The 24209-nt window shown below is 44.2% G+C and overlaps 1 protein-coding gene across 1 annotated transcript in view; it reads left to right on the forward strand.

Moving 5' to 3' along the window:
• The window catches only part of LOC142765568 (uncharacterized), a 100872-nt gene that overhangs the window by 35899 nt on the left and 40764 nt on the right, over positions 1-24209 (forward strand). The window contains exon 2 of the mRNA XM_075866744.1: positions 7125-7301. Coding sequence (XP_075722859.1) covers positions 7125-7301 — 177 coding nt within the window. The remainder of the gene's footprint in view (positions 1-7124; positions 7302-24209) is intronic.

Consider the following 24209-nt stretch of genomic DNA (forward strand, 5'->3'; position numbering starts at 1 on the left):
CTTTCAAAACAACACCTCCTGTTGGCAGAATCGGCCAGCTGATCTCAAAATTCTTGTCGCTTTCACTTGTAAACCTGCTTCCGCGGCCACCAATAATCACCTTTGCTGCTCTGAGGAAGCCCATGATTCCTGCGTCCGACGCATGTGGTTGCTGGCAAAAGAATGAGACTGAGCCTGGCCGGTGCTTTAGGCTTGTTGGTCCCTGGCGACGTTTGGTGTTAGGCGCCACCACGGAACCGAGCCAAGGGGGGGGGGTGTTAACCTCCTCCCACACCTGGTCGTGCGTGGCCTATCTGTGTCTGTACAAAAGAGAATGCTGGAGGTTCAGCCGACGCCAGGTGATTGGACCTTTGACGCCCCCCGGCAAAAGCAACACACACCTTTGTTTCCGGCTTCACGGAGGTGGCACCCTTGGGCTGACCCACCCAGGATAAACCTGTACTCGCCTTTTCCTATCTCTCTCTCCCTAAATATTCATCTTCTCTCATCTCTAAATCAATCCTGTCATTTTCTCTTTTCCATTTACTTATTGTTTTCTGGTGGCGAGGGTTAACTTCGCGTAGGTATCAAAGCATGGGCATGCTATATCCGGTTATTGTGATAGCGTAGGCCTTGCGTTGTGCAGACTTCGTTCAAATCTTGCCACGTCCCCTTGTTAGGTTCTGTGGTGGGCCGAACACAAGCAGTATTTTATGGCTAAACAAGCTTCCATTTTCCTTGATCGCCCTCAGAAAAGAGGGCACACTGAAGCGCCCTTTCAGTTCTTCTTGCGAAGCACTGAGAAGTTTTGAAAGTATCATGTAATCCATAGTGAGGGCAACTTGACTGCTCGCAAGTTGCCTCCATTTCTGATGGCGAAATGCTTTGGAAACACCATTGAACCAGGCTACAAGGCCAAAAAAACGCTCTGCGGAGAATCCCTACTCGAACTGAAGGAGAGAGAGAATTTTCAGAAATTGATTGACTTGAAACGTATTGGTGATGTACCAGTAACCGTGTCTGGACATAAAACTATGAACATGAGCCATGATGTAATATCGGAAGATGACTTCTTGCACTTCAGCGATGAGGAACTCCTAGATGGCTTCTAGAATCAAAATATTATAATGGTTGAAAAATCGTGATTCACCGAAAGAGTGAGCGGATCCACACTAAACATATACTACTAACCTTTCACAGCTGTGTACCCCCTGCCACCCTAGATGCAGGCTACATAAACGAAGTGAAAAAACAGCGCGTAACCATGTACCAACCGTTGACCATGTACCTTCGTTGACCATGTACCAACCGGCCCAAATAAGCACTTTAGGCTACATAAAACTTAGCGTGAGGCCGTACATGCTAAAGCCTCAGCGATGGTTTACGTGCCAGCGGTACGGGCATGGATCCAAGACATGCTGGGGAAGGAGACATGTGCCAAATGCTGCTCTAATGAACACAGGTCTGATGATGGCGAATCATCTCCACATTGTGTGAACTATGATGGAAGTCATCTAGCTTACTGTAGATTATGTCCTGAATTGAAGATTAATAAAAAGATACTCTCACTAAAAGTAAAAGAAAACGAAACAGTTCGTGAAGCAAGCAACCATCTGTCATACCTTTATCACACCAGTTTTGCCCAGGTGGTGCAACGGGGGGTAGTGCCACAAGCGCCTCAGCAGTCTACTGCAGTCACCAGCAGTGGCCCAGTAGTCACTTCGTACACCCCTCAGGTGGCTGCTGCTTTTGCTGCGCCACCAACATCAAAGATAGGTCTGCAGCCTTCCACTCAACAGGCCCCGAAGGTGAATCGAATTCCAAGGCCGGAGACGCAAGTCTCTGAGCCCGTTCTTCGACCTGCCAACGCCTTGGAGAATGCTAAGGAAATCAATGGACGAACACTAGCGTCATCGACGCCCAAAGATCAGCGCTATTTGGAGCGCAACTAAAAAGAAACTTGCCGTAACCTGCCCGTGGAAGCGTCGGTGACCTCTTTTCACACATACCTTCTTTTCACACATATCTCTAACATGTTCATTTGAACACAGGACACATAGACTTTTCTTCGCTATGACCACGCAAACTCTACAGTGGAATGCCAGGGGCATGTTTTATAACCTTGATGATATCAAAGACTCACTAAATGATTATCATCTTAGTGTTCTCTCTATAAGAAATTCATTTAAACTGAACTCACACCAATTTCCTAAATCAATACGTGATTTTTCGCAAAGATCGAAATGGTGACAATTCCTCATCAGAAGGTGTGGCAATAATTTCACAACGAAGCTTAGCATGCCAGCACATTCCGCTACAAAGCTCTATTGAGGCTTTGGCTGTTCGCGCTAATTTATTTAATCATTTGATAACTATCTGTTCGCTCTACATACCCGCCCCCCCAGAAATCGTTCAATAAAATAGAGTTTGAAAAGCTGATTGATCAGCTCCCAGAATTGTATATTTTAATTGGAGATTTTAATGTTCACGGTGTGTTTTGGGCTGATACCAGATGTAGTGTGAGAGGTCGCGCTATGGAAAGCTTTCTTCGCTCATCCGGAGCATGTCTGTTCAATAAGGAAAAGCCAACATACTACATTATCACACACAATATATATTCATGCAGAGAGTTAGCCATTGCGTCGCCGTGACTCCTACCTTACCTAGTTTAGAAAATTATTATTAATCCATATGCAAGTGACCATTTTCTAACACTTTTAAAAACAAGACAACGGGATGACCGACTTTTTATTGTAAAAACGAGAACTTTCATGATGAAAACTGGGAAAAATACACAGAGCTATGTACACTACGCCTCGAAGATTTGGACCACTTCGGCATAGAAAAGATGGCCAACTATATCGCCCAATATCTCCTCACTTGTTCGAAAAATTGTATACCGCAGTCTAGTAATATTAGGATCAACGCAAAGCCATGGTGGAATCGGGAGTGTAAAATTTCCAGAAAACAGCAAAACAAAGCATGAAGGACTTTTCTCGCTACCCAACATTATAAAACTTGATGAACTTCAGAAGTTGCAAAGTGAGTGTCAGGCGTATTCGCCATATTGCCAAACGCGAAAGCTGGACACACTACATATTCTGAATAAACTTCTACACAAATGCCCGCAAGGTGTATATTAGGGTGCATACACTTGAAGAACAAGACACAAACTCCTTCCCTTTTGTGAATGACTGCGGTGATACAATAGAACAGGCAAACACTCTTGGCGAAACTTTGAGAATATATCAAGCTCAGAAAGGTATACTGCAGAGTTCTTTCGCCACAAAAGTGTAGCTGAAAATGTATTTCTTCGCCCGAAAAAGCCTGTATCAGAATTATACAATAAACCACTAACACAACATGAATTGAAGTTTTCCCTTCGTTCCTGTGAAAATTCTGCACATGGCTCTTATACAATGATCTATGAAATGATCAGAAACCTTCCTGATGAAAATCTAAAATGCCTTTTAGCACTTCACAACAATATTTTCAATACTGGCAAAACACTCTCTGCTTAGAAAGAGGCAATAGTCCCAAAGTTCCTTAAACAGGGCAAAGATTGCTTTTCAGTAAATAGTTATTGGCGTATTGTACTCTGAAGCTGCCTACTCAGAATGTTTGAAAAACAATTAATCACCGTTTGGTCTATTAGCATGCAATCGTATATTGTACTTGCGCAAGTCTGGCTTCGGTACAGCTAGATCCACAACTAACAATCTTGACTTACTCAAGTCATGTATACCTGACGCATTAGTACACAATCAATGCTGTCTTTCTGTTTTCGTTGACCTTGAGAAGACATATGATACTGCCTGGCGATATGGACTACTGCAAGACTTATCGTCCTATGCAATGTGCAGCAGGTTGATTACCATATTAAGAGAAAACCTGTCTGAAAAGAAGTTTGTGTAAAAATAGGCAGTGCGTTATCACGCAGAATTCTTAAATAAAACGGAGTGCCGCAGAGTGGAGTATTAAGCTGCACGCTTTTTATAGTTATAATTGAACTCTCTTCGCTCTGTTATTTCTCTTGCGGTGTTGTACTCTGTTTATATAGATGACATCCAAATCAGTTTCAAATCTTGTAACTTGACTCCATGCGAACGCCATATACAATTAGGTGTTAACCGCCTTGCCAAATAGGTTGGTAAGAATGGTTTTAAATTCAACGCTGACAAGACCACTAGTTTACTTTTCTCCAGACAAAAAGGTGAACATACGGACCCCTGCAAACAAATGAATGGACAAAACTTAGTCGTCTTGAAAGAACTAAAATTTCTCGGTGTAATTTTTTATTTAGATTTCACCTTCATGCAGCACATAAAACAGCTCAAGTTAAAATGTCTCAAGACCATGAACCTTTTAAAGTATCTATTGAATCAGTCATGGGGGACGGACAGTCGCTGTCTCATATCTCTGTTTAGAAACCTGGTTTTGTCATGCATGGACTATGGATGCATAGTATATCAGTCAGCTACAAAGACAGCACCTGAAATGTTCGACCCTGTATACCACTTAGGAATCTGGCTGGCTCTTAGTGCATTCCGTATCAGCCCTGTCCAAAGCCTTTATGAAGAGTCAGGTCAGTGGCCGCTGGACTATCAGCGCACATCTGGGAGTCCCCTATGCAATTAAACTCATGCCCATGAAGCAGCACCCATGCAAACACTTGTGAATGATGCGTGCACTACTCGCTTGCATGCAAAACATCCTCCTATCGCCCCACCGTTTTTATCGGCAATAAGACCTGTAGTAGAAAAACTTTGAATTTGTGTCGATGAATTACTGAACACTGACCACGCTAAACACAATCCCCTTGGAAGCAGTGTCTGGTCACTTGTGACAGGTAAGACCTCAAAGTAAAAATTGTTTTAGTGTGTTATTTATGCAACATTTCTTTGCCCTCGAGCACAAATATTTTGTAGCCGTATTCTTCTCTGATGTTTCAAACCTCAAGAATCTGTATCCTGTGCAGCCTACGGACAAAACTTCTCCGTCCCCAGAACCGTGCATACACATACCAGCATTTTCACAGCGGAAGCCTATGGTATCGTGCTTTTATTACAGCACATTATACAACACAAGATATCAAAGTCTATAGTGTACACAGACTATTTGAGTGTTGTCACTGCCCTGTCTTATGGCAAGTACAGCAAGAACCCCACTTCAATCAAGCTCCTAATGAAATATGTGCAGCCTATAACCAAAAAACTTTGTATTGTGTTTTGCTGCGTGCCAGGTCATTCTGGGATTGAGGGCAGTGAAATATCGGACAAGAATGCACAAAAATCAACAGATCGGCAAGCCATAGAGGTAACCACTGTTCCCGGTTCGGATCTAAAACCTACCATATGAAGAGGATCACGAAACCATTGGCAAGATGAATGGGACAAACAGGTCGACAATAAACTCCACCTAGTAAAACCTCAACTAAGGAAAGTTATCCCCCCAAAACGCCACAGATTCACTGAAGTCACTCTAACACGACTCAGAATAGTTCACGCTTTTGCCACTCATAAATACCTTTCAGCAGGCTCTAATCCACCTATATGTATACACTGTGGAGAGGGCCATGACCGTTTTGCATGTCTTCATTCAATGTCCTCTGCTTCCCCAAGCAAGACTGACCCATTTCAGGTAGCTCTACCGGTATCATATTCCACTTCATCCTTCGCCAATTCATCACTTGATGAGTTTAAGAGACTTCTTCAATATATTGGGAAAGTGAAATTCTTACCAATCATATCATGCCATCCTAGCCACAAAGCTGTCCCTCAAGTGTGAGGTACCACCTACGGCAAAAAACACAAGTATTTCTGAGCCTTGGCAGTTCTTGCTCAGGCAAGGACTTCAGCCGTGAGGGTCTTCAACCTTGTCGACTCATTTATCGTCATAGACACTCATCGCCAACGAAATTAAGATTTTTTAACAAAGTGACATTCCTTTTAAATGCAGTGTATTTTAAATATTATAGATGTTTACTAGACATCATTTGTTTTAATTTTTACACTAATAACCTGAAATGACACGGAGCTTGTACCGGCGCTCTTTGGCCATAGATTCCCTTGCACCAATAAAACCTAATAATAATATTATAACTGAACTTGTTGGCAAACTTGCCCGGCCATGCTTGATATCTTGCCATGCTTGATATCGCCATGTCGTGATATTGCCATGAATGCTTGATATCGGGAAAGCAATCGCATTAGCACGACCTATAAAGTGTTTCAAAACAGGGAAAACGCAGTCGTTGCTAAATGCGAATAGCGTAATGAGGTGGTCGTTCAAAGCTCAAACCCATTACAAAAGCTTGTTCTAGTTCACCCAATAACTGTGGCGTATACCCACTTCAGGCATATTTTCTCATCGTTTGCAGCCACTGCATGAACAACTGGCACAAAATTCCTTGCAGGTGTTTAGCGAATACCATGTTTCTTAAAAGATTGAGAAAGAATAGCCAAGTGAATGCCAGCCTACTACAAAAAACATAATTATTGATGTCATAGTGGGTATTAAGTAAGTGTGCTTGCATAAGTTACCAATGGGTGTTGAGAAAAGGCTCTAAAAGACCGCTAATATATCTTTCGCTGTGACTGTGCTGTGCCTTTCGCGCAGGCCTGGCGTTTTTTGCTGTAAATATGCGTATAAACATCTTCATGTGTTCGAAATGAAATGAGAGTTTTCAACACTTTTGTGGTGTACATTTACTTCATCACTCAATCGCAGATTTCATTCTGGCAAAGCGTTATTCATAGTATTTTCGCAAAATGCTATGATTGCGATTTCTGAAAATGTGATTTCTGATTCCTGTCTCCTGTGTAAACGTATTTTCTTTTATTAATTTATTTATTTATTTACATATACTGCTGAACATTGTACCCTATCTTGTTACTTGTCCCCCCTTATGTAACGCCTTCGGGCCTTTAAGGACAAAATAAATGAAAAAAAATGAAATGAAATGAAAATAATGAGGCTAACCAATCAGTGGCTCATCTCCTCACTAGTGGGTCGAAGCCTTGTTTTGAAGGCATCAGAGGAAGGGTTTTTTCTAAATTGCAGAGCAGATGGCTATGTACAATCGTAAGTGTGGTTGTTTCTGGTAGATAAAAGTATGGTCATATGTTTTTTTCTTTTCTTTCCAGTGATTTATGTTCGTGGACTAGTGCGGTTCCACCGGGATATCAGGGAGCTGGCTGAAAATCTTATTGGACGAATTGATGCGTTAAAAAGCCAGCTACGAAACAACCGTCCACTAAATCAAGAATACCTACAGGACATGCGTAATCTCTACCAGATGTTCTTTGGTCATACCATTAGTTGTAAGTCTGAAAATTTTTTTCGTGCTCTATTTATCTTCTGAAGTGCCAGACATGTAATACGAGTTGCGCCGACGGTTGGTCGCAAAGACTCGTCGCCGAATGTTCGACTGTCGATTATGAGTGTGACTTGACACGACCATGACCAAAGGAGCAGTTTTATAATCGAAGTTAGGGTCTGATTCATGTTTAAATGTTCTAGAATCGTAGGCTGAACATCGGCCGTGAGCGAATATACTAAACAGGGTGGGTTACGCAGGTATGCTGCAGAAGATGTAATTTCTATGGTTACGCTTACTGGGTCCTAACAGCTGGCGCATTTTTTGGCTAGCCACTTTTTTAAACGACAAGGAAGTGTTCATTTTGTACATTTGTAAGTTTGTATCAGCAAATAATGTCTGGAAGGGGTCATGAATGACCTTCCAAGGAAGCGTCGAAAGTCATCAGTTCTGAAGCTTTTTGTTTCGCGAATCCACACACCACGAATGTACAATCATGAGGACGCTTGAACCAGAGAAAGTAAGTAATGCTAGCGAGCGTCGTGACGTTGATTGCACGTATGGTAGTGCTCATCCCCTTCAGAGGCCTCCGCACTATTAGTACTTAGTTGGTAATGTCGGCCAGCTTGGTACTTTTGAATACGAATGTATTTCTTGAGGCTTGTTCACACCGAAAGCGGGGGGGGGGGGGGGGCAAAGCGTCGAGGTGGCAACGCGGCAAGCTACAAAAACCACCTCTATAGGCGTCGAAAGTTGGACAAAAACCAGGCAGCAAGTGCAATCACTCTCGGAGGAACGTTTTGCCACCTGCCGAGGTCCGCCGTTTCGCCGCAGCCAATCAGTGTGGCACGCAGCGGAGGCGCGGTGGTGGTGCGGGTGTGCGTTTGGGAGAAGCATTGCCACGTTATACCGACACGTGCGCAAAATCCCAAGCTGCCCGCCTCTTCTGCCACGCGGGCTGCCGAAAGAGGCATGCAGTCTGAACCTCTCCTACAGCAACGGCTGCGGGCGCGCACGCCCCTAGTAACTGTAGCCCCCCCCCCCCCCCCCTCATGTCACACTTCGGCGTCGGCAGCTGTCCGCCTGTAGGAAGAAAACATTACGCCAAATGAGTGAAGCCCAACTTGTCGGCGCAACACGGGATCAAAACGCAGAGCTTGTCGTAGGTTTTAGTACTCTCGGTACTGTTCCGCCTTTGAACCACCTGCGTGAGCCGGCTGGTCTGCGCCGAACCAGCGCATTTCGATTAAAATTTACCGGGCGCCGCACTCCGAAGTAATGGCTAGTCTCGTAACTGGCGTGATTTTGCGGAAATGGTCACGTGTTAGGTGAGTGAGTGAGTGAGAACTACTCTATTATGGTCCAGTGCAGACACTCAGGTTGCCACGCGTCACCCGGCTACTCCTACGTGGGGACCGGCAGGTCTAGGCTTACGGCCCTGTCGCGGGCACACTAGATGACCAGGATTTGGTCCTGAAGTCCTGGGCTGTGCTGGGCCGACTTTCATGGCTTCAAAACCGGTTGGCGTGCCAAGGCTGGGTGCGCGACGTCATGCTCCCTCCCGTTTTTTTCCTTCCTGTAAGCAACAGCTCCGGTCACGGGCGCGTATTCTCGCCCCCTAGCAACTGGAGCCTACACCTCCTTGACTTGAACGTGACTTGCCACCGCGTCAATGCAGTGCGTTTGAAACGCATTTGTAGCGTTTGTGCTGCGAGCGTTTGTGCAGCGTTTGTGTTTATACGAAGCTGACTTTATTGCCATCAGGTGCAATGACAGGTGCAATGCTTCGCCGCTCGTTTTGTTGCCGTTCTTCTCTCTCCTCCCTACGCCCAAGTTTCTCGCGCGTTCATGCCTCACTCTCGACCGTTCGCTGGCTGGGCGCCTCTCAAGAACATCCGGAAATGTGTTCTCGACACGCCGTTGTGAAACGCCAACGCCGAGCCGAGAACGCTGTTTGTTTTGATAACTTGGTAGTATTTTTCAACCGGGCACGCAAGCAAATAGAGCTGTAAACGCATACCACGTTTCTAGCGACAGGAAAACGCCACGTGAGGCCAACGCCGCTATTGGCTGCATGGTGCAAAAAAAAAAGTTTCGCTGTATCCACAAGGCGAATCACGGTGAGTGGGTGAAGCTCCCGAGGTAAACCTGGTAAACCATGAACCCTCCGTAACTTTTGCCCACTCGATTTTATAACAATGCTCTTCCTAGCGTACGACGCCGGAATAAATTGAACGATTGCCTTCCACCAATGACATACGCAATATGTGACATCATTCCTATCTTATAACACCTCACATTTTTTATCATCAACTACAAGTACCGCCATCCAGTTTATAACATCTTGCATGTTTTCATCATCAGCTTCAAGTACAGCCTATTTGTGAATGCTGCAAGAACTACACTCTAAGCCAAAAGGGAGCAACAGGGGTATAGGGGTTGCTCCTTTCAGGGAGCAATTGCATTGCCACTCCCATTACTCCCCTAAAAGGAGTAACTGCAGAGAGAGGAACCATTGCTCTCCTTTCAATTCCTCCTTCTGGGGATGAACAGTTACTCTCTCCAGTTCCTCCCTGCGGACCAACAGTTACTCCCACCAGTTGCTCCTTGCGGACCAACCATTACTCCCACCAGTTGCTCTTCTAAGAGCAACAGTTACTCTTTACCGTTCCTCCCACGTGTTCGCAGTTACTCTCTGAAAACCAGCTGCACATGCTTCCAGTTACTCCTTGGGGAAATGACTATTTATTTTGAGTATGCTTGTCACACGCCTAACACATGGCGAGAGCTCCTTGGAAGAGCACTGCTTGGGTGCTTCTAACACAAAAAGTGGACAATATTGAAAGGAAAATAAATGCTTTATTGTTCTTTTTATGAGGCGACGTGTGAGCACACGTAAAAGTAGACTTCGCCACACCACAGCCAGCACTAAACAAGCACCATAATACATCAAAGGTTTTCTGCGTCATCTGTGGAAAAACAATCTTGAATTTCTAGCATAGGGCTGTCTGTGTCTTCATTGGTGAGAGAAGGGCAACTTCTCCAATGCTGAAGGACTCAAGTTTCGCAGCTGGTGTTTCCATCAGGCTAGCACAGCGGAATGTCACCACAGGCATATGTGAAGCATCTCATTGCTGCAAGAAAAAAAAATAGAAGTGTGAGGTTTAACATGTCAGAATCAATACATAACAATGAGTCACACACACTGCAGCAGCGCTTACATTCTAGGATGTCTACTGCAAAACGAAATTTAAAAAAAAGGAAGGTTCGGCCAACCGTTACTTGGCAAGCCATATAAATGCTGATGTGGTAGACTCTTTTCACATGATGTCTCAGACAGCAATATTCTGGAAGAAAATGTGCAGTACCGCAACAAGGCATATTTGTAGCAGTTAAAGATACCCTCAGGTTCAGTTAACTTGTTTTCTATACACAGCTGAGTGACGTTTCTATGAGCCCATTCACCAATGGGCATTCTAAGTGAGATCATGTGTGTGGCAAATAACACGTACCGTCCGCTCATGTTAAAATACTTATTTAGCTCGTGCACATAGTTGCTCTCCATTCTACTGTTCTATTATACGCTGCTGCGTCTTGAATTGTGCAATACCTGTATGCACAAGCCAAGCATGCAAAGCCTGCTTGAAAGCAACCATTTGCAGAGGCTACATGATAATCTTCAGTAGATTTCCTTGTACCTGACGCAAACGGCTGGACAAAACTATAGACAAATAAATGTAGACCGTGCTACCTTCAAAAAATGCTTTAAATTTAGTAAACTAGGGTGCATTTGTTCACTCAGTTTACGAGTCACAGCCACGAGATATGTGAACGAAGCAATATACCTTAAGGCATGCACAGATACTCTGATTCTTTGTTTGACAGTGTCACAAATAGCTTGCCAATACATATATATCTGAGAGCAACAAGATGTGAAGCTTTTATTAGTTCAACGTCTTGTTGGTTCACAGCCAAACAGGTTACTGCTCTGTTAGACAAATTGGAATAAGCGCAGCGTGGTTTCCAAAAAAGCATTATTAGAACTTAGCTCCCGGTGTGAATGTCTGCCTATTTATTTTGTACTGCCTTCTACATGTGCCACAAAGGCATTTGTTGAGGATGTGCTACCAGTCAAGCCAAGATTGCATACTTGGTCAATGTGATGGAAATACAAACATTAGAAACACTGCCACCTCTAGTAATAGCATAACACTTCAGGATCTTGGAACAGCAAGGAGGTGCACAAGAAAGTTAAGCCCACTCTTGCAGAACTTTGAACGAGAATTTTTTAGAGTGGGGGAGGTCAACATGTTGTGGCACTTTTAAACCCATGAAACATCTGCAGAAAACAGGGTAAATTCAAGTCAAGAAACGCTGTTATGAAGGCCTGCGCATGGACAGCTTTGTGAATCTAGGCCCAAGTGTTATGCTTTGTGTAAGCCAAAGTCCATGTAAATAGGGAAAGCGCAGTTTTAGGAGCACCAGCGTAAACAAATCTTAGCAGTTGGCTTTCTAGTACAAACAGCAATCCCTGCAATGAAAACATAAACATTTTATCTTAACGGTAACAGTGTGAGCACACACTCGGGCCAGCGGAGCCATATCAAATTGTCAGTGCCAGTGTAACCATGTGGCATGATAAACTATTCTCTGGCCAACACATGCACAGTTTGCCCCTAAAAAGCGATGCTTTCATATACGTAGTACAAAAAGTCTGCACTTACCATAATTCACTTGCTTTCTGTACTTTAGCATTGTTGGGAGTATCTTTATCTGCAGTATAACCAAATTTGTGTCATATCCCTGAAAAAAAGGTAGTAAAAGACATGCATCAAATATTGTTTCATTTGGTAGCAGTGAAGTCAGGTTAGGAACAGCCAAGTGGGAATCAGCCTAATTATGTGCATGCGGCAAATCCCAAACGGCGTTATTGAGGTTGTCGAAATTTTTGTCGATTGGTATTAACTTCGATATGCGACTTCAATGGCATGCCAAGTTTTCACAGCGCATAAAGATTTCATGATGCAGAATAATGACAACGCTAACGAGAACATACAGCATTTATGATTGTCTTTTACAATATTCAGTTGTGCGATGGTTTTGCATGACTAAAGAAATCTGAAAGATTTGGGTCATTCCTCCTCCAATTGTTCTGTCCATATGTAAATCGCTCGCTTGATGGTGCGCTTTTAAAATAGTACGTTAAGCGCAGAGGTGAAGCAAGTGACGAAGTGATGTGGGCAGATTTTTTTTTTGAGACGTGCGGGGGGGGGGGGGTCCGCTTATCTGAATTGGTGGCCGGGCAAGCGAATATGGTCGTCATTATGGGCTCCCTACGACCGGCCTAAAAAATTCTGTGCGCAACCACCTGGCTATGCCAGTGAAGTGATGCGACAATGATTTGTTCACTTACTGATTTACATACACTTTACAGCTCTAAAAAATGCGGCCCAAGGCCCCAACACTCAGCCGTTAACGTTACATAAAGCGAATGGTAGAAAAGTGCCAGTATGAAGGCAGCTACAACCCCGCCCCAATGTTTTTTTCAAGCGAAGTAGTGTTGCGGAAATGAACATTTAACTGCAAAAGTACACTGGCACTGCAGTGGTGACAGGGGAAGCAAGAGGGTATGCAGGCGGTAATAATAGAGGTAATTTAGTCCGATACGGCGAGCAATGGATACGGTAAATAAGAAAGAGCAAATCATTTCTCTTTTAATAGCGCAACCACTCAACAATGTATTGTGGGAGCATTAAATGTTGCTGGAAATGCCACTCACCTGCACGCTGATGCATGCACAGTCCTTTGTCCGACGAGCGAACAGGCTTGCAGATAGCTGAAGACGTGTTTACGATGTGTTTGTTCCACCCGGCAGCAAAATCCACAACAACCTCGCGCTCCATAAAGATAAATATACACTAACCTTCATCACGAATAAGTAGAAACGCCAATCTGCGACACACACACACGATCAAAACATAGCTCACAAGCTCGCATGTCGATGTGCTTGCCGACCACAGACCAAGACCATATGAATATGAGTAGTGCGAACGCGAACCTAGTTGCGCCGAAAAAAAAAACGTTGAGCAGGGGCAGCACAGGCGTCAGCGCAATGCTTTCAGTGTGTTCTCCTAATACACTTAAAAAAAATTGAGGTACACTAAAACTCATAATTAAATATAAAAAATTTAGCGTAATTTTTATTTAGTGCTAGTAAACATAAACACTGAATAAAAATCACTTTGTAAATTACGTCGCTTACTACGCTAGCGCCACAATTGTCGTGCGGGCGCAGATGGCGCAGATTTGTCATTCTGCCCTCAAACTACACGGTGAAGTGTGCTACTAAGTGTACGGCTGATGAAAAGCGCGTCTGGGTCCGCTTTTTTTTTTCTTCTCCGATATATCTGGGGGGGGGGGGGGGGCTCCTTATGCACGTGTTTCGGTGCTTGATCGACTTTGACGCCCTTCCTTCGCGGACGAACGGCGTGTCTAGGCTTTTTTTTTTATTGTTGTTTTGCACGTGTTTCGGCGTTCGGTCCGCTTTGACGTGCCAACTCTCCATTCTGCTGCTGCGTGTGTTAGGTATACTTGCCGTAGCTGTATTCTCAGGCCTTCCGTGTTCAGCCAGCGCTGCTATCTTATTATCTGCAGATGCTAAAATAAATCACTGTTTTGGTTTGGTGAAGTTTGGCACACAGAACAAACAATAATCTGGCCCATGAATATCAATGTGGGCGGCATGCATATTTGTGTGCGGTGTCCTGCCGGGGAGTAACCGTTGCGTGATAAGAGCATTTACAGCGGTTCCTCCTTCCGTTGCTCCCTTACCAACTTAAGGTGAATACAGTTGCTCCCCCATTCTCGAACAAGTCGGCCATCTTGTTCCGCTTGGTCTTTTCGGAGAGTAACAATCGGTCTGAAGGAGTAAAAACAGCCGTTGCTCCCATTTCGGCCGTTTTTGGCTTAGAGTGTAAACGAGAGGTGGCTACATACAGGGGACGCACAGCCTACGCCTTGAGAAGCTTCGCCCCTAAAAATTGTTATTGTTATAACGCTAGCTTCTCACATGCGAAACGCTGTTGTGTACGCTACACAAAGCATTCTCAATCCCCCATGATTCTCTTCGAGAAGATGGGGGAATGATTCAGTGTGTGTCACCAACGTCGACGTGACTCGTGATAGACTTTTGTATGACGAGGGGTGCCTACGAAAATTGCTACTTCTCGTTTCGCTTGTACCCTCTTTATGTGACGTACGACTCCAATGTCTCACTGACAAGTGTATAGCAGTGTCTGCTATCTTTAAATTGTGTTTTCTCACCATGTCCCTAAGTATATTCACGAGGCATTTAATGATAGAAGCTGGTGTGCAAACTATGCTGTTGCTGCGTCGAGTACACACAGCACTCCGCTGTAAAAAAATGGAAGACTCCACGTACAGTGGGAATCGATGACATGCGAAGCATGAATGGGAAATGTGGATATGTTAGTTTAAGATCAGTCCCACGTTACAAGGTGGAGGTAAATGGTGCCGTACATGACTTCCGTGTTATTATGATTATGTTTGGATGTGTCGTCTTTGTCATCTAATCATGTCATGTGATACCAAATTTAGTACATGTGGAGCTAGCAAAACGGCCGCAAGCATGCTATAAGCGTGGTATGTCGTCATGTTCTTACATCACTCTCATGTCAAGATTGTCAGGTTTGCACCTGTCATATAATTTGTCATCCTTTGGCGTCACGTAACACCAAATTTGATATATGTGGAGCTAGCAAAACGGGTGCGAGCGCATTATGAAGGGCCCAATATACTCCAATGTAGCGTTGACGCGTGCGCTATAAAATATCATCATCAAACGCCGGAAGAAGAAGAAAGAAGACTGCTGCCTGGAGCGAGCACGCGCTACTTCACTACTTCTAATAAACCGTATTCGTTCGAAACAGTCCCTGGTCTCGATCGTCTTAATAGTGGTGCCGTGAACCAGGATACTACCTTCTCGCCGGCAAGAAAGGTCAACCTGCCACGGAGCAGCAAAGAAGAAAACGGCGGAAGAGCAGAGGATCAACCGGGATCGAGCGACGAGACCACGGTGGACAGTACGAGCATCAGAACGAACGATTGACAAGTAAGGAGTCATTGTTAACCACCTCAATATGAGCAAAGAAGTGATAACGAAGAAAAGGAAAGCCCTTCGCTCCCAGATCACGCGACTGATTAAAGCAGCCGAGCAGCAAATTAATGATGGAGCTAACCAGGAGCAGCTGCTTACAACGCAGGCGCAGATTAGAGGAATAAGCATTAGTCTCAAGAGCGCGAACGAGCAAATGGAAAAGTTTCTAACAGAGGACAATGCCGAAGCTGAATTTGAATGCGTCATAGAGTACGACATGAAATTAATGACGATCTTATCTGCAATCGAATTCAGACTTCGACCGCCTGAACAATCGGATTCAAGTGATACGACAAGGCAGGTGACGCCCTCAAGTACAGGACAAGAAGCAACGGAATTGGCTAGGCTACCAAAGCTTGAAATGATAAAGTTTGGGGGGAAAACTTTGGAGTGGCACCACTTTTGGTCTCAGTACGAGTCGGCAGTTCACCTGAGACCGAACATGAGCAAAGGACAGAAGTTCAATTACGTGTTAGCATCACTAACCGCAAAAGCGGCAGCTGCTATTGAAGGACTTCAGTACTCGGCAGAGGAAAATTATGATGACGCGATCAAAATACCACAAAAATTGTTCGGCAATCGAGAACAATTCATTGAAATGCACTTGAATGAGCTATTGAGTTTGGAGAAAGTGAGGTCTGTTCAAGATACCAATGACCTAAATAGGCTAGTACAAAGAGTGCAAGTTAACATATTGGCATTCAAGTCACTAAAAGTGGAAACCGAGAGCTGTGCGCCGATGTGGTTACCGGTATTGAAAAGAGAAATTCCACCAGAATTATCAGTGCAGTTCAAGTCAAAAGAGGCTATGAGAAACAGCTCAGCTTCAGAAAACGGCGAGCAAAACAACGCAACGGGAAAAGCGTGCGAGGAAAAGCTGGACAGGCTTATGTTATTCTTAAGTGAGCAAGCGGTTTTTCGTGAAGAAACACAATATGAACAAGAGAAGATAACTGCAAAACCAAGCGAGAACCGCGGACAGATGCGCACAACTTCAAGCTTCTATAGTTCAGTGGACAGAATATGCTCATTCTGTAAGCAGAAAACCCACGCAACCGAAAACTGTCGTAGGAGCATTGCAATGGATGAAAAGAAAGCTATGCTTACCAAAAATTGAGCATGTTTCATATGAACGCGACCAAACCACACTGCACGCATTTGCAAGGCACAAGTAAAATGCAAGCAATGCAAGGGACCACATGCCACGTCAGTGTGTAGAACGGTGATGCAAAAAACAAGGGCAGAGCTGATCTAGACAGCGCAAGCGGAAGCAGCGACGTCTACGCTACACGCAACCGAAAACATCAAGCATAGGTTTGTGCTTTCGCAGATGGCTGTAGCGTGCGTAGAAGGAGAAACAAGTCGCCGACATTGCCGTTTGTTATTAGACAGCGGAAGTCAACGTTCGTTTATTGAAGCGGGATTAGCGAAAGAAATGGGTGCGAAGGCGTTGCGACAGGAAAGGCTGACGATTGGTTCATTTGGAGGAGACGAAAAGGTTAAATTAATGAACGTGGTGCCAGTGACGGTAGGATCACGAGAAACAAGCATGGCAACAGTGATTGAAGCGTTACAAGTCGACGTTATCTCGCACAGTTGTATACCCACTCCAACTAAGAAACTCGGGGAGAAAATGAAACAGCTAGTTATGCAAGGGACTGATAACAGGAACAAGACGACTGCAGCAGATTCTGTAAGACTACTGATTGGCTCAGACTACTATTGGGAATTCTTTACTGGTAGAACTCAAAGAATCGAGGACAGACTGATGGCAGTAGAAACTATACTGGGATGGGTACTGCAAGGGCCGTCAGAGCAAAACAAGACAAAACTAACACATAATCAAGCAGTCATGGTTCTGAAGGTCGAAGCTGTGGAGAGAGAACTCCAGCAAGAGCTACAGAAGTTCTGATGCCTGGAGTCAATGGGGATCACAAGAAATAGTTTGGATAACACCGGAAATGAAGTGGTCGAAAAATTGGAGCGCAAGATTGTACAACAAAGCGGTCGCTATCAAGTCAGCTTGTCATGGAAACAGGACGTAAACTTCGAAAGCAACAAGAAAATGCGATAAAAAGACTACAGCAACTCGCTAAAAGGCTGCAGAAAAATGAAGACATGCTGTATCGCCACGATAAAGCTATATCAGAGCATATGGCATTAGGAGTCACAGAGAAGGTCCAAGAGCGATCAGAACAGCCAAATGCACTTTGCTACTACATGTCACATCACGCAATCATTAGAGAGGACCGAGCCACAACAAAGGTTCGAGTAGTGTTTGATGCCTCATCACATTCTCGAAAAGGCATGTCTTTAAACGAGAACCTAGAGGCAGGACCGAATTTGAATGAGGACATGCTCTCCCTGCTCATTAATTTCCGAAAAGAAAAGGTGGCATTAGTTGGAGTTGTTGAAAAGGCATTTCTACAAATCTCTATACATGAAGAGGATAGAGATGCAATGAGATTTCTGTGGTGGAAGCATGACGCTGAAGGAAGGTTAATGAATGAAGCACAAACATGGCGCATGACAAGAGTTACGTTCGGAACAACACCAAGCACGTTTATACTGGCAGCTTCAATTAAACACCAATTGAAACAAGTGGAAGACCAGTTTCCTGATACGACAAGGACACTGCAGAAAGTGATCTACGTGGATGATGTCATTTTGGGAGCAGCAACGCTTGAGGAAGCAGTCAAGTTGTACAAAGAGGCAAAGGAAGTGTTCAGAGAGGCAGCGATGAATTTGAGAAAATGGACATCCAATGAAGAGCGATTCAACAAAATAATTGATGAAAACGAAAGGGACGATTCGCACATAGATATTCGATCTAGAGGACTTACAATGCTTCTGGGCTTGATATGGAAACACTCAAAGGACATGATTTGCTTTCCTAAGGAAAAGTGGAATTTATTAACAGATACAACGTACTTGACAAAAAGGGCTGTGTTACAAACCAAAGCGAAGATATTTGACCCACTCGGTTTATTGTCGCCATTCACAGTACACGCGAAAATAGGACTGCAGAGGCTGTGAAAAACGAACGTCACGTGGGACGACCAGCTCTCTAAAGGTGAATGCGACAAATGGAAGAACGTTATGTCTGAAGCGGAGGACTTTCGAGTTTTAGAAATACCACGATGCTACGCAAGCAAGAATCAACCAGTACAAGCATACAAGCTGCTTGTATTTGCCGACGCGAGCCCATTAGCATACGGAGCGGCAGCCTACTTGATAGCAGTATACCACGATGGAAGCGAAGAATCAAGGCTGGTAGCAGCAAAAAGCCGCGTAGCTCCAAATAAAGAGCTGACATTGGCGTGACTTGAACTGATGGCAGCGGTGGTAGCATCAAGATTATGCGACCACATCGAAGGTAACTTCAACGAAAGAATTCAGGAAATACACTGCTGAACGGACTCAATGATTGTGCTTCACCGGATAAAGGGAACGAGCAAAAGAGATTCTTTTGTTGCCAACAGAATGGCAGAAATTATAGAAAAAACACTTCAAGCAAGCTGGTCGTTCGTTCAAAGTGACGACAACCCTGCTGGCCTACTTACACGAGGAATAAGCGCAAAGGCATTGATAGCGTTAAAGTTATGATGGAACGGTCCCGAATGAATAACATCACTGAAAAAGAACTTAGTAAGCATAATTGGCACAAATAAAGGCGTGGAAAACCAGCATAAAACACAAAGTCACCAATGCATGGGAAGAGCCGAAATTGAGCCAATCTTGGAAATCGAAAGGTATTCATTATACGGATGGCTTATAACAGTGACAGAATGGGTGTTCAGATTCATAAACAACACAAGAAAGGAAAATATAAAGGGCCGTTGACAGAAAAAGAGATAACAATTGCAGAGAAATACTAGATAAGACAGACCCAAATATCACTGAGACAAAGAAAGGGTGAGACTTATTCAAACACTCAATCATTTGAAATTAATGGACACGAAGTCTACCTTGGTGAACATGGAACTATCAGACAGAAGGGACATTTGCAGTACAGCCGAGAATTCAACAAGCAAGTAACTGTAATTCCAAAGGATGCGCATTTCACAAAACTGCTAATACGTCACGTGCATAAAATGGTATCACACGAAGGAGTTCAAGCGACGCTAGCACAACTTCGAACTAATTTCTGGATATTGAAGGGTAGACAAGCAGTGAAAAGAGTTCTAAATAAATGTGTCGTCTGCAAGAGGCATAACTCCAGACCGGTGACTCAAGACATACCTCCACTTCCGGCAGACAGAGTCACATAAACAGAGCCATTCAAAGTTACGGGAGTTGACTTCACATGACCTCTTTACTCAAACGACAAGTACCAAATTGTCAAGCAATATGTACTGATATTCACCTGCGCGGTAACAAGAGTACACTTGGAAGTTACCAATGATTTGTCATCGTCAAGTTTTCCACAAGCATTCTGACGATTTACAGCTCAACAGGGAATGCCAGCAGTAATCTACTCGGACAACGCCCAAAAATTTATAAAAGCTGGAAAGGAAATAACAGAATGCTCGAAACAATTAGAAACGAGGTCTTAAAGAATTACTGCAGGGGCCAACAAATTCAGTGGAAAACGATAGCCGAGTGCGCGCCATGGTGGGGAGGATTTTTCGAGAGCCTCATAAGAAGCTTGAAGAGATCGATGCGAAAAATAATATCGAAAAGCACAGCTTCGGTAGAGGAGCTACGCACTATTGTAGCAGAAGTTGAAGGAACACTCAACAATCGATCATTGACTTACGTATATGGAGAACCTGACGAGCCAATGCCACTAACGCCGGCAGACATCATAGGTGGACGGCGACAGCTTCAAGACGGACAAGACTGTACAACGGTGACATTGAAGACACATGGCGACACAGATGCAAACTCGTGTGCGCTTGGTGGAAAAAATGGCATCAAGAATACATCAAGTAAATAGGAGCTACGGTCAAAGCCAAGACGTGACAAGCAAAACCACTCTCACAGGGTGACATTGTGTTGGTTGAGGACAAGGCTTCAAGAACATTTTGGAAAATGTGCTGGATTGAAAAACTCTACCCTGGGCGAGACGGAATAACAAGAGCTTGTCTCCTTCGCACAGGCGAAAAAGAGCTTCTAAGAAGATCGGTGAACCATATATACCCCATGGAAGGTTGTTTCAAAGAGCCCGCGAGAGTTTATCACATTTCAATTTGGGCGGGCGGGAGCCTATAAAATATCATCATCAAACGTCGGAAGAAAAAGGAAGAACAAGACTGCTGCCTGGAGCGAGCGCGCGCTACTTCACTTCTTCTAATAAACCATATTCGTTCGAAGCAGTCCCTGGTCTCGATCGTCTTAATACGCGCACGCTGGGAACAGCGACGCTACGTTAGCAAAACGCGAGCACCCTATAGTAGGACGCCAGTCGTGACCAGCGTCTGTTGGCGCGGCCCGACGGCAACCGGGGCAAGTTGCGACATGCTGAATTTCGCGCCAATGCATTACCCGACAACACTCCGTCAACGTCTTTTCGTAACATAGACACGCCGGACGCGCTGAAACGCGCATGCGTCAAAGAGAAGCAACGAGGCGCGCGCCTGCGAGTATATGGCAGGACTAGTGCCTGGCGTTGCAACGCCGGCGTGATTCGATGAAATGAACGCCGATGAGCACGCGCACCGCGTCACGTCAAAATGTATTGGCACCTTGGCTGTGGCATGTAGTCATATCCTTACATGACACGCATCTCATGATTATCATGTTTGCACCAGTCACATGCATTCGTCATCCATTGGCGTCAGTAATACCAAATTTCGCATATGTGAAGCTAGCCAAACGACCGCGAGTGCATCAGTGTGGTATGTAGTCATGTTGTTACATAACTCCCGTGACGTGATCATCATGTTTCGATGTGTCATTTACCTATGTCGTGTATTCGCGTCGCGTAACACCAAGTTTTTTACAAGTGAAGCTAGCGAAACGGCCACGAGTGCATCATGAGCGTTGAATGTAGTCGTGCTGTCACAACGATTGATGTCATGATTATGATGTTTGCGCCAGTCCCATGCCTTCTTCATACATTCTTGTACTGAAATACCGAATGTGGCATATGTGACGCCAGCGAAACGGCCGCGAGCGCATCATGAGCGTGGCATGTAATCAAGTTGTTACATGACATGCATGCCATAATTTTCATGTTATGGTCGGTGGTATGTATCCATGCAGTCATTCCATACCATACCAGTTTTGCTACATGCCAAGTGAACGAAGCCACCGCTTGATCTGCTGAACCATGAAATGTAAATCTTGATATTTATTACATACAATTTATGATTTTAGTGTTCTGACTAGTTAGATATGTTCTTTACACAGTCACGTTATGCCATACTAAGATTGTTATAGATACTTTTATCGAAACGGCCACGGCCAGGAGAGCTGTAAGTCGTAGGCGGATAGATAGATAGATAGGTAGATACGCTGAAAGTCCCTGAAGTTCGCTAAGAAATGCTTGGCGTTTAAAAGTATTCCGAGATCGGAGCAAATCCCTTGTTATCTAGCATCACTCCTATTCGGAGCACTTTTCGCTCCGGGCATCCGGAGGAAAGTTTTTGCTCCAGCAGTCTAGAGGAATTGCGTGGCGCACCCGGAGCACTTTTAACAGATATTTTGTTCCGACTTACCGGAGCAATTGCGTGGCGCTGCTGGAGTGCTTTTTCTGGCAATTTATGCCGGCTGGTCGGAGTGATTACGAGGCTCCTCTGGAGCATTTTCGCGGATTTTTCACTCCGTCTATCCGGAGCTTTTCTGTGGTACCCCCAGAGAATTTTACCAATGTACTTCGTCCGGGCAGAATTTCAATTAGGTGGATCAGTATTTTTTTGAAGTGTTTGTTCCGCTGTTCATGTGCTGATTCTTTCACGCATTGATTAGATGAAAGAAGTCTCAATTTTTATGCAAGCGCTGCAGAGTCACAGTGTATTCTTTCCCACAAAGCTTTTGCAAGAGAAATTCAAGAAAACAATTGAGTTCTTTTTGTTTTATTTATTTCAAAAAGCGACCAAAAATAAAATGCAAAAAACCACCAAAAATAAAACACAATAAGACAGATAACATGAAATCAACAGCAGTCAGGTTTGAATCGCAGCGCTTGAAAATGAAGCCCATAATGTTGCAAAAATACACGACAAACAAAGAAAGCGTGGCCACCGGCAACAGCTCTTTACCATCCCCGAAAGAACATCCATCAGATTCATTGACGACGCAAGGATTCAGCTTATTCCATTCCCAAATATTGTTCCAATAATTATGTACACACGAGAACTGCAAACACTGCCAGAGGCACAAAAACTGAGAACACTGTAGCCACGGACACTAAATAAAGCCTTACTGCTACACACACACCAACAGAGTACAAACACTCACACACACAAGACAGGGTGAGCGTTCAATATCAAGAAGCACATCTGATGTAATCCGGTGTGAAACAGCCTCAACATCATGAAAACACACCTGACGCACCAAAGTTTGAAACTGGCCAAAGTTTTTTTATATATTTTTAAATCAATAGCTCTACCTTTGCTGAAACATTGATCGATTGATTTATTGATATGTAGAGTTTAACATCGCAAAACCATGCTATGATAATAAGATAAGCTGAAGTGGAGGGCTCCGGAAAATTTGACCACCTGGGGTTCTTTAACGTACACCCAAACATGAACGCACGGGCGTACAACATTTTGGCCTCCATCGGAAATGCAGCCACCGCAGCTGGGATTCGATCCTGCGACGTTCAAGTCAGCAGCAGAATACCTTAGCCACTAGACCGCCGCGGCGGGGCTTTGCGGAAACATTCAGACGCAGCTGTGGACTAAAGTATTCTTATACCTGTACTCTAGTAGACGACATCATAAATGTCCCTCCTGGTTGTTTCTGAAATTATTGGAATATTTAAGCTGATTAATAGAGTCGCATTTTAGTGCGTGCTCATCGTCATACATTTAGCAAAGTTGAATTTAAGGGTTTGCATGGTTGCAGCCTGTTTTGAAGAAAAGCGTAACTTCATCTTCTTTAGAAAATAAGTTTGGAGATAAATCATTATAGTTTTTTATTTGCACTGCCCACTATATTTTGATTCTTGTTGTAGTGGACATTTTTTTTGTGTAGTGATTGTAGGAGCATGTATTTCTTCGAGACACGTAGCCTGAAGCACAAAATGAGAATACGTTCACTACAACGAAAAAAAATTAAAAAACAATAAAAGACACAAACACTACGCCACCTTAGAGAACCTCATTTTCGCAGAAATAGGGGAAGGTCGACAAGTTTACACGACCCAAAGGTCCGTGGAAACGTTCGGAGGCCATAGATGTGATGCACGTGCAAGGGTCACGACGAGCGTCCCTGGCTTGAAGAAATTTTCTTTTCCCCTCTACTCTTCACTGGCCAGCGTCGTTCCCTTGTCCCGGTGGAAACTACGTTTCAGCACTAATGATACTCTCACGTTCCGACAAAAAAAAAAAACAACTGTGGTCACAGCCTTGGCAGCACGACTGAAAAGGAAAAAAAAATGCGGCAGCAGGACAGCAATCTCTCCCATTACCTTTAAGTTCCATGTCTCTTCTGTCTAGAATGTTGAGCCGGGCTGTCATGTGAGGTAACTTCACTAACACCCCGCCCCACCCCATTTCTCAGAACCGTAGAGCGCCGCATTACTCGTACTGCCAAGCTACTCCTTCATTTTCTTTTAGGGGCAAA

The sequence above is a fragment of the Rhipicephalus microplus genome, chromosome 1 (genome assembly GCF_043290135.1).
Source record: "Rhipicephalus microplus isolate Deutch F79 chromosome 1, USDA_Rmic, whole genome shotgun sequence".
Classification (NCBI taxonomy): Eukaryota; Metazoa; Arthropoda; class Arachnida; order Ixodida; family Ixodidae; genus Rhipicephalus; species Rhipicephalus microplus.